This window comes from Macrobrachium nipponense, chromosome 24 (genome assembly GCF_015104395.2).
Source record: "Macrobrachium nipponense isolate FS-2020 chromosome 24, ASM1510439v2, whole genome shotgun sequence".
Classification (NCBI taxonomy): domain Eukaryota; kingdom Metazoa; phylum Arthropoda; class Malacostraca; order Decapoda; family Palaemonidae; genus Macrobrachium; species Macrobrachium nipponense.
The window spans coordinates 15,887,629-15,900,027 of NC_061091.1; the positions used below are offsets into that span (position 1 = coordinate 15,887,629).

Consider the following 12,399-nt stretch of genomic DNA (forward strand, 5'->3'; position numbering starts at 1 on the left):
ATATTCATCACGTTCCAAATTTTCGTGATTCAGTTATACACACACGCATATACAAGTATGTAAATAGATGGATTTTAATGGCAGCTTGAAAAGTGTTGTCCAGATTTGATTCTTACCCAGTTTTCGAAAAGTAATGAGTCATTTGCTATTAGAATTTTCATGAGGCAATTCTTGCTGACCCGTTATGTTTTTAATACCACAAATTGTCGTCTACGGCGTCCGTTGTGTAAAAACAATAAAAAGGTCTGTTTGTGTGGTTGATTTGAATTGAATCATTCTTTGCCCGGAAGACTTTTTTAATCATTAATCTGCTGAATTGAGCTTTCAAAGATCCCATTCAATCGAAAGCAATAGGCAAGATTTGTGGTGCCGTGGAGGCTAAACCCTGACGCTCAGAGGCAGAGTGATCAAGTGACGAATCGAAACGAAAAGGATCAATCTCTCCATACTTCTCTCTCTCTCTCTCTCTCCCTGAGATTGTGTGTTCTGTTACTCTTTCGCTCTGCACCTCGTTTAGCATTTATGTCCAGGCTGCACTCTCCCAATTTCCAGAGGCGTCAGCTAACGCCAAAGCGCGAACCCTCCTGACATCTCTTGCGCGCGCTACCTAATTCAGGCAAGGGAACAACCCAGCCACTCCTTAACTTAAGGACGCAGAGGTGGAGATCAAACGGCTAGTCATTTAGTCCGCATTTAAGAATTACCTACCCATTATCTTTTTTTTGTGAATGCTATAATTACCGTTGTCTTAGAGGCAGAAAGATGAAGCAGGGGAGGGTTGGGACCGTTTTGCTCTCGAGGGGAATTCCCGCTCGGGATTCCATTAGGAAAACTACAAGTTGGTTGAACGTTTGATATTTATACAGTAACGGCTCATTCTGTATGAGAAGGTCGCTGGCGCTTTTTTTGGAATTTCGTCGAAATGATGTGCCGTTGCCCCCTTATTACTGGCATTATTTTATCCACTTGGGAATTCTGAAAATGAGGTGCTGTTCTATTAAAACTTGACCGTTGGGAGGTCCCTATTAATCCTGTAGAGTTACTCCCCCCTCGAGGATGCTGGAACTGTGTTGTTAGCCACCGAGCAATTTCAAACAAGTCTTCACTCTTCTGAGGAGTAGATTCCGGTAAGGTTTCCTTGAGGTAGGTTCTCTTAAGATTCTTCATGAGGATTGGGATGTCTTCTGAACATTTTCTTTGATTGCGTTCTTAATTTTTTTTCTGCAAAGTGAAGGCTCACCTGAGGTCACTTTTGGGGAGGCTCTGATAGTGTTTTCTTGGAGGAAGACTCTCTTCAGGTTTCCTATGTAGAGATTGAAAGTAAGGTTTATTTTCGGGTAGGACTTTTGTAAGTTTCCTAAGAAAAAAAGAGTAATGACTTCTTTTTTTTAGAAGCCTCATAAGGATTCCCTTCAGGGAGGAGGTTCTGATATCGTTGTCTTCGAGGGGGATGTTCTCTTAAGACTTCCTGCGGTTACGTTTTTGTCTAAAGTGGCCTTTGAGGAGAGAACCCAGATAAGGTTTCCTTTGGGGAGACAAATCTGACGGGGTTTCTTGACAGCCAGCGCTTGTTTAACCTTGCCTGACCTTGGTTCATCTCTTAGGTGAACGGGTATGACGCAACGCCCTTCCCGGCCCCCGCAACAGGTCATTGGTGTGACGTCCTTCTTCTTGATCAAACGCCGGTCCTTCCTCCATCCCTGAAAATGCGCCCTGGGGTCACGTGAGATTGCAACTCCCAGTCCAGTACCAAATGAAGGTGACTTACGACGGCGTTGCAACAGGCATCGTTTATCTCTTTCCACTGCTTGCGTCTCAGATGGGGGCGGGGGCAGGGGGCGGGTGGCCTTCATTTTCAGCTGATTTGTGTAACTAATACAGCGTTTTTTCTTGCTTTGTGTTCCTATGACCTTATGTTCATATTCTAGCTGAGTGTGGACATGTGTTCGTAATGCTTACATTACTCTCCTGATTCATATTCTTTGTTTTATGATCTTGTCCATAAATTTATTTGGACATTTCGCAGGCTGAGTTTCGAAATTAGCAACCACAGTAGAGTCATATTGCAAAAACCTAAATCCCAGAGCACCAGTTATGTTGTCGATTCCGATGAAACATTAAAATATTTTCCTAAACCAAGTATCATTAGAAAAAATATCGTAGGCGTTATGTTTTGACCAATACAGGTTTTCATGTGAATTCCTAGTTCAAACAGGCAACGACTAACTTCTTGCCTCGTTTGGAATACTTGCATATTATTCTTCGGCAACTTTTCTGACACAATAAAAAAAACTCAAGGTCAGACAGGGTTAGAGAGGGTTCCCTAACTGGGGTCCGAGCCCCCTTTGTGGTCCGGAAGAGGGAGACTAGGGGTACGTAACGTAGACAGGTTCGAGGCAACAGGACATCTGAACGTTAGAAGGACATTCAGTTTTAATTTTTCCCTGATTTTGAAAGCTTGGCATTGTGGGTTTGGTCAAGAGGTTGTTCATATGTCATAGATTCTTATCACTGACTCTTTCATTGTCTTAGACTTAGCTTAACCCCCGGCAGAACAAATGTAAATGGTAATACGAGGCTTTTGACGAAAAATGATAAAATGATAAGTCTTTTTTTTCGTTTTCTTAAACTGAATTCATACAATGACACTGAATGTCTTCACTCCCCCTGAGATATTTTATTTGCATTTTCTTTATAAAAAAAGAAAGAAAAAAAAACTGTAAGCAGGCTGTGCTTCTTTGTCGGATTTTCTAAACTGATATTTTAAGGAAAATAAGTTTGATCGAATTCCAGTGAACATTTTTATTTAAAGTAGCCGTAATCTATGACAGTGTTTGATAAGATAAATGTTATATATGTAACTGACTGAAAATAGATTTTTATATGTAATTTACTGTGAACGCTTCACTTAGGAAACTTTGATATCCATATCTTGAATGTTCGAGACATGAGCATCAAGGTGCTGATTTTTCGTGGCTTTCCTCATAACAGCCGGAGGGCGCTGATTATATACCACGGGGAGGCTCTGGGTCATGTGTAGGGAAGTAGGCGCTGCCAAGAAAGCTCTCCATCTCTCTTTCCTCATAGAAGTCAAACCTGCGCAAATGTTGAGTGTGAATCAAGGATAATGACGTCAGAATATTAACCAGAGGTCTAGTAATATCTCACTGTGCAATTCCAGATCATGAAAGGCCGTGAATTCTACATTATTTTATTATGGGCGAGATAAGGTTCATGCATTCACTCGGAAGTTTTTCTATGTTTGTTAAGTTTTTTTTTTTTTTTTTTTTCTTTTTTAACAGGTGGGGTCTCTTCGTTCTATATTTCCCTTTACCTCGTCGTACTTCTTCCTAACGAACATCATATTCTGTGGAGGCTTCAATTTTAAGACTATGGCCCGTGTGGGCTTGTTCCATGTGAATAAGTTTCACCTTCTGAATAATAATAATAATAATAATAATAATAATAATAATAATAATAATACCACGAATGTATTGCCCCTTGTGCAGACAGTATCATACCCATCTGGCTTTTATGCAAGGCTTCTTCAGAGATTATATACTTCCAGACTCCGACAATTCTTGGTAAATAAATCTTGTGTAGCTGGGCCAGGTTCACAACTCGAGTTGAATGCTCAACAGGAACTCGTGGAAGTGTTGAATGATGGGTCATGAAAATGACATTTCTTGCTTGTTTATCATGAGAATTCTGGACCTTCGCAAGAAATAAACATCTTGAGCTTGCTGAAAAAGCTATGAAATGCCTTTTGCCATAACATGCGAGCTGGGATTTTCTGGTGCTCTCAAATACCAAGCCCCGTCTTGTAAAATTGTGCAAGAACCACTAAGCATCATGCAACGCACCAGGCGTGATATACCCTTCAGTCTGATTTGTGTTTTATTGCTTATAAAGTTTTAGCCATGACTGTACGATGTTTATACGATTTTCATATCAGTATTATATAAAATTTATATTTGACATTTAAAGGTCAAAAAGCGGAAAGGGTTATATTGTCTTGTTTACCCTGGAGTGGAAGAATGAATATAGCATCGATAATATATTTATCCTTTGCTAATGATCCTTGGGTAAAGTTCTTCATACGTAGAGGGTCCTTTATATGACAGATTTTGAGGATGCTTTTCGTACCATAAGGTGCGCAATAACAATGAGCCATATTGCTCCGTGTCATTGTGATATCATTATATCGAAGCAGTAGGATGTTACTTAATGTGAGTGAAGCATTGAATTATTTTTGCTTGAAATTAGTAAAAAAAAAATATTTTTTTCTCATAATTATAAATTTTATCATGATCGATTAAAGCGCTCAAACTTGCGTTACAATACCTTCGGTCACTGATGCCTTATTGTTGTCGACATTAGGATTTGATCTGGGATGATTTACAGGTATTTGAAAAAAGAAAATAAAGTTTATTGCCGTATGATATTTGTAGGTAAAATCCAAATTTAGCGAAATGGTGTTGAAATGTACAGAAAAGGGAAATGGAGTAGACTGGTGGTGCATGGCGTAGGATTGCTTACTATTTTATACGAATATACGTATAATAATAATAATAATAATAATAATAAGAAGAAGAAGAAGAAGAAGAAGAAAGAAGAAGAAGAAGAAGAAGAAGTAGGATGATGATCAGATTGTTTACTATATTATTATATAATAACAATAATAAGAAGGAAGAGGAGAGAAGAGAGAGAGAGAGAGAGAGAGAGAGAGAGCCCCACACGAATACATATTTCCACAATGTCGCGTGAGGACGAAAATAAAGCAACCGGTTTGAGGTGAATAACAAGCAGTTGTCCGTGAATAACGCCGGCGAGGGCCTTCTCAGGACACGACCATTAAGGCCACACCCCCTACACCCCCACCCCAAAGGGCTTTCCTCTCCTGAGCCGACAGGGGCTCACGAAGACCCCAGGGTCTTAAGCAAGTCGCTGAGAGGAATGGCATTATTTTAATGGTACGACTTTGTCTCTCTGTAATGAGAAGATTTGAAAAATAAACTTCGGGCCCAAATATTCTAGATAATTTTTCGGTTCTCTCTCTCTCTCTCTCTCTCTCTCTCTCTCTCTCTCTCTCTCTCTCTCTCTCTCTCATTAGGTTATGAAAAACGAATTTCAGCCCCAAAATCCTATACCGTATATCAATTCGTGTGTGTGTGTGTGTGTGTGTGTAATGAGGGTCTGAAAAATGAATTTCTAGCCCAAAATCCTATACCCCCTCTCTCTCTCTCTCTCTCTCTCTCTCTCTCTCTCTCTCTCTCTCTCTCTCTCTGAAATGATAACACTTTGATTAATGTGACTTGTGATCAAGGCTTGGTTCGTCGGTTGGACAGCCTGTGATTTTCGTAAGAGTTCAAGGCTGAGGTCTGAACGGTTAAAAAGGATTAGATAACTTGTTCTTGAAATATTTTATGAAGTGTTGAACCAGGATCTCTCTCTCTCTCTCTCTCTCTCTCTCTCAACTGTGCATTCATAACACAAGTAACAAGTACGGGGAAGAAACATCGAAGCCTGAAACTGCGAGGTATTTCAGTATCTGCCTATTTTGTTCGTTTCTTTTACTGTACCTTCTTCCATATTCTCTTTCCTCCATCTTACTTTCCACCCTCTCCTAACAACTGATTCGTAGTGCAACTGCTTTGAGGTTTTCCCCTGCTGTTGTTGCACCTTTCAAACTTTTCGTCGTCAATTTCCGTTTCAGCGCTGAATGACCTCATAGTTCCCAGGGTGTCTGTGCAGTAACAAGGGCTATTAATGACGATCAGGCAACCGACCCCTTAATGTAGTTAGAGCGGTGGGGAAGAAGAAGAGAAGAAGATTAACTTTGTTTCGAAGTAGCATAACTTCGTCCCAAAATACGAGCTGTGTACTTTCTTTCAGATTTACGAGTACAAAGTGGTTGGTTGGTTTGCTTTGCATGACATTTCCATATATGTTCGGTGATGTGCGTGTGGGTATGTGCCCAGTATGACGCACTAAATTCAGTATTTCTCATTGTTGCTGAAATAACTGTATTCAAATTTACTATTATTTTTAGAAGGCCACTGACATACAGAAAATTTTAATATAACGTCAGAAACTTGTCTTAATAAACAAATATTTGTGCTTGCAAAAATTTATTTTGTTATTAAGAATTATGTCGCATAAAGATATTTTATTCTAAAATCACATTTATTTGAAAAGATTCCAAAATAAAAATTTCTGGTGAACGTGCATTGTGTAATTAGGAATTTTGGAATATGCAAAAATATTTCTTAAAAGAAATATTTATAAGACGGGAAAGGCAATGCTGTCAAAAAAAAATCGTGATATCAGGAATGCGATTTTTTTTAATATATGCAACATTAAATGCCCTTTTTATTTTATCAAGGGGGCAATAACCTTCCGATTCTCAGTCGACTCAAATTCCCCCACGCTCTCTCTCTCTCTCTCTCTCTCTCTCTCTCTCTTCTCTCTCTCTCTCTCTTATATATATATATATATATATATATATATATATATATATATATATTATATATATATATATATATATGTATATTATATATATACTATATATATATATATATATATATATATATATATGCGTGTGTGTGTAACTGAATCGTGAAGATATGGAGCATGATTAATGCATAAATATAAACATATTATATTAATTAAAACATAAATATATATATATATATAGATATTAATAGATAGATAGATAGATAGATAGATAGGATAGATAGATAGATAGAAATATATATATGATATATATATTGATAGATAGATAGATAGATAGATAGATAGATAGATATGTGTATATATATATATTTTAATATTATATATATATACATATAATATATATATATATATGTTTGTGTGTGTGTGTGTACTATTGTTGTTGCACTGGAAAAACGAGCATGAGTGCACATTGCAGTCTGTTTTATATTAGATTTTAGTAATGATGATAATAATGATAAAGGTTAAAGAAGACCTACACAATGAATGGCGACTGAACAGTGGTTGATTTCCACAGGGGCCAACAAACACCCTATGCCACCCAATAAGTGGTCAGCTTGGGTAAGAGGCCCCTGTGCGTTGGTGGTTGCTTTGGAAGAGGGCCAACGATAACCATTTGATCCTTCCGAGTCGACCCAGTCACTCAGACACACTGAGCGATGATACTCGATGGAGGCATTCATTCTAGCATATCGCTACCCTCTAGAAATGAGTGTGAGTGTATTGATACGTGTGTTGTCTCTTTCAGGCCTGGGAGTGGCTGTGAGGGGCCCAACCATCGTGCTGAATCGGTTGCGTGCGCCGGGGGAGGCTGAGGACCACAAGTCCAGGGACGACCTTGCCATATCTCCCACGGCGTGTTGGGATAAAGAACTTGGGTGAGGCCCTGTCGACGTTTGACTCGCGTCCTGTATCTTAGCAACATGAACTGACTCTAGGACAGTGTTTCTTAAAGTTTGGTCCACGGACCCCAAGGGGTCCTCAGAATAATGTGAGGAGGAAGCGGTATTGTTTATAAGTTCACTCAAATTTAGGTGCAAAATTGCAAAATTAATAATGTTGTGAAAGTTATTTTAAGTCAAATGTAAACATTTATGTTGAAGATAAGCCATTCATAAATAATTCAGTAGCAATTTTAGTACTATACATTATGCCCTGAAAACACTTTGAAACCCAAGAGGGAAATGATCATAATAAGGGGTCCGCTACAAGAGAATGGGTCTGCTGCACAAGAAAGTTTAAGAAACACTGCTCTAGGAGGACTTGACCAGGAGAAATGAGGGCGATAAAAATGAGGGCAGGTTGATGAACTCATGCCGTCGCTTTGAGTGTCCGTTATGTCATGCAGTATAATGAATATGTGTAGGTACTGTATTATGTATGGTTTAGTGTAATATTGTTGAACGTAAGATTTGAATTTTTATGACTGAGGAAGTATGCTATTTTTATGAGAGGTGAGGCAAAAAAAAAAAATCTGTTTATCGTATGGAAAGATAAACAGGACAGTTAACGATACGATACCGAAGAAGGTCTGTGTCGATGTATAACGTTATTCTTCTGACTAATCGCCGCCATGTAATGTTATTGAGGAACGGTCGGTTTTGATGGTTATAAGGTATACTGACACTCTATAGTGCTGGAGACAATGTAAGTTTTTACTATATCTTGTATGGAATTTAAAACCTATCTTAATTTGATCATTTTCATCACTTCCGTTACAGTTATCATACTTATTAGAATTATAACGTCTTCATAACTGTTGCTTGAATTATAATTATTGCTGATTACATCGTGAATATGATTATTCCAGATACTGACATAACAAACATAGTTGAAATGAAAGATTTTATCCTCATCGTGTTTATTATCAATTAATTTCTCTCCACATATGTTTTGTTCATATCGCGTTTCAGGCGGTTTACTGTTTACTGCCGTTAAAATGCTTTCTCCGGCCTGCATTTCAAATACATCTTTCCTCTAAGTTGAACTACTACACATGATAAATCTCTCTCTCTCTCTCTCTCTTCTAATTCCTCGTTGGACGAGTGGTTTACGCGCTCGCCTACCGATGCGGTAGTCCCGAGTTCGATTCCGCGCTCTGCCAACGTCGGATCAGAGGAATTTATTTCTGGTGATTAGAAATTCATTTCTCGATATTATGTGGTTCGGATTCCACAAACAAGCTGTAGGTCACGCTGCTAGGTAACCAATTGGTTCCTAGCCACGTAAAAATATCTACATCCTTCGGGCCAGCCCTAGGGGAGCTGTTAATCAGCTCAGTGGTCTGGTTCAACTTAGATATGTCTTTTTGTGTGTGTGTGTGTGGTGTGTGTGTGTGTGCTTTCCAGCTGCTTGATTCCGCTTCAGGAATAATCGAGTCATTGGAGAAGCAATTTATTAATCGAGTCATCATTAATTCAGGTCCTCTTCAGTTTGTAACAGATCGCTCAAACTGTCACTGTCATATTACTTAATATTGATGACCGCACAAAAGTTTTTCACATATAAAATGCATGTTTGCGTTAATGCACCTTGTTCTATGCGCGAAGAAGCAAACAGTTGTGTTCATTTACGAATTCATCCCTTTATCTGAGTTTGCATAAATATATCCAGCCACATTTTATGTCATCTTATCCCCTATTGTATATATACCTTGAATATTTCCTTTTTCTTTCCTCTTCCTCCTCCGCAGGTCTTTAGGCGTTTGTCGACAATTAAAAGATTGTTACCCATACTTCCGACTACCTAACGTCTCTCCAGAGGATACTTGGGTCTTTGGTATCTACAACACGTGTCCTTTACAACTCGATGAAAAATTGGTAAGTATACATTACTCCTTATACGTAATATCTTTTAAAGGTAATATTTATTCCTGCCCTCTGCATTACATGATTTCAAATACTGCGCTGTTCGCGTGGCAGCTGTTTTCTGTTTATATATTGTTTAAATCCTGTCATTTCGGAGTTTTCCCTCGTACTTACTAATACACAAAGGCTGTTCCCTTTTCAGGCTACAAGTTTAGGTCTCGACTAAAACTAATCCATCTTAGCTCTACCATAAAGGGCACCTGGGTTTGTTGAATCATTTTTATACGTCACCCAATCTCTCACTTCAAAAGAAATATAAAATGTTTCTTTACTCAAAACATATCCAAAAGTAAAGTTTTCTAGATTCCGAGCTAGCTGCATTCTGGCACCAAATGCGGTGCTTGCAAATGAGAGTGGTCTGTAGTACCCAGGGGATGATGCTAAGTCTTTAGAAAATGGCGGAACTTTCATTTACCGTGTTTCCAGACTGGCAGTATTTTGTTTGAAATCTTATGTCCCGTCATCAGATGGTAATCACTCTCTTCACACAGATTTGAAACATCTGAGTAGGTCCTTTTTTGGAGCTATTGCTTTTATTAAATACTCTGTCTGCTCTTCATGGACGTGGCGTTACGTTCAACAAGCTTCAGTTCCGAGAAGGGATAAGTGCCCATTACAATTTACGGTTCCTTGATACCTGCATTTTCCAGTTGCCATGCCTTAGCGTGATTCATTAGGTCTAAAGTTAATAGACCTGGTTACTTTGAGGGATGGCATCACTCACTGGCGGCTCTAAAAATCTTTCATGGGGCCACTTAAGATTAAGATATATATATATATATATATATATATATATATATATATTATATATATATATAGATATTATATATATATATATATATATCATATACTATATATATATATGTAAACCGAAGGGGAATTTTTTAGTTGATAACAATATTGTCACTGTCGTCTTGATTTTGTCCCTGTCCACTGGACAGTGGTTCGATCCCACGAAGGGACGAAATTATTATCAACTAAAAATTCCCCTTCGGTTTACATATATGAAAGTATATCATATCCTAGGTAGAGCGAATTAGATATTAAAGGAGATTTGTAGTTCGAATGATTTATATGAATCTCAGTGATGTGATAATTATTCATATATATATATATATATATATATATATATATATATATATATATATATATATAATATATATATATATATATATATATGTCGTATGTGTGTATATGCTACACACACACAAACACACACATATATATGTGTGTGTTTGTGTGTGTATAGCATATACACGCATACAACATATTATATCATATATATATATATATATATATATATTTATATATATATATATATATATATAATATATAATATCTATATATATATATTATTAATATATGAATAATTATCACATCACTGTGATTCATATAAATCATTCGAACTACAAATCTCCTTTAATATCTAATTCGTCTTCTTCGGATATGATATACTTTCATATATGTAAACCGAAAGGGATTTTTAGTTGATAATAATTTCGTCCCCTCGTGGGATCGAACCACTGTCCAGTGGACAGGGACGAAATCAAGACGACAGTGACAATATTGTTATCAACTAAAAATTCCCCTTCGGTTTACATATATGAAAATATATCAGTTCTGATGTAGAGCGAATTAGATATTAAAGGACATTTGTAGCTCGAATAATATATATAGATATAATATATCATATATATAATAGATATATATAATATATATATAATATCTATATATCTATATATATATATATATATAATATAATATATAATATATATATATATATATAGATATATATATATAGTAGTTGTTGTTCTTGAAGTAATTAAGTAAGCAAATTGTTACAACTAATAATGATTTTTTGAAAGAAAACAATGTTTTATTATTCATATTCATGCGGGTGGGGGTACGTGACCAGGTGCCCTGCCCCCCCACAAATCTGCCACCGGGCTTTCACTATAGTTGCATATTCGAGTCCTAGTTTGTCAAGTTATGTCCACGAGCAATGAGCATACAGGCCTTAAAAATAATTAACATCCTGAATCTTAGGTTCAGCCCAGGTATCGCTATTTTGGTGCCCCTTTAAAGGTTTGTGGGGTCGAGCTCGACCCAAGTGCCCAGAAAAATTTGTGAAAATTCAAAAACTGCAGCTATGCTGCACATTTTAATTTCTTAAATCAATTTCACCATTGCCGAACACTACTGAGAAGATAAATCATACCCATCTACAAATTGAATATTTATTACAAATATATTTAAAAAATAAGTATATTAAAAAAATAATTTACGAAAATATTTTCAAAAAATACTAAACATGCTATATACACACAAAAATTTAGAGAATCCTTCCTAAATCTATTATTTAGAATATGTGATTACCAGAAAAGGTGTCGGACCCATGGAGGTCAAAATCTGAAACAAGAAAAAAAGGGTGAGTTTTTTGGCCAAAAAAAAAAAAGCCAAAATTTCACAAATTTTTTTGGTGCCTAAATGAAATAGGAAGTGGCTAATTTTTTTATAGAATAAACTCATATTATCCTAGAACAGAATTATGTAAAAAGATCTGCACTGAGATGTAATTTACTGTTATATCAGAAATGTTATTCTCTCTCTCTCTCTCTCTCTCTCTCTGTCTCAAACAATAATTTACGAATATATTTACAAAAAATACAAAATACGCTATATACACACAAAAAATGAGGGAATCCTTCCTAAAAATACTATTTATAATATGTGACTGCCAGAAAAGGTGTCGAACCCATAGAGGTCAAAATAAAAAAAGATAAAAAAAAAAGTTATTTTTTTGGGGCCAAAAAAATTGTCAAAATTTCACGAATTATTTTGGTACCTAAATCAAATAGGAAAAGGCTAATTGTTTTATAGAATAAACTCATATTATCCTAGAATGGAATTATGTAAAAATATCTGTACTAAGATGTAATTTACTCTCATATCAGAAATGTTATCTCTCTCTCTCTCTCTCTTCTCTCTCTCTCTCTACAGTGCGTCATGATTTATTGAC

At 36.6% G+C, this 12,399-nt stretch overlaps 1 protein-coding gene across 1 annotated transcript in view; it reads left to right on the plus strand.

Moving 5' to 3' along the window:
• LOC135205465 (transmembrane protease serine 9-like) overlaps positions 1-12,399 on the plus strand; it is a 165,621-nt gene that overhangs the window by 142,922 nt on the left and 10,300 nt on the right. The window contains exons 2-3 of the mRNA XM_064236119.1: positions 7,262-7,391; positions 9,206-9,332. Coding sequence (XP_064092189.1) covers positions 7,262-7,391; positions 9,206-9,332 — 257 coding nt within the window. The remainder of the gene's footprint in view (positions 1-7,261; positions 7,392-9,205; positions 9,333-12,399) is intronic.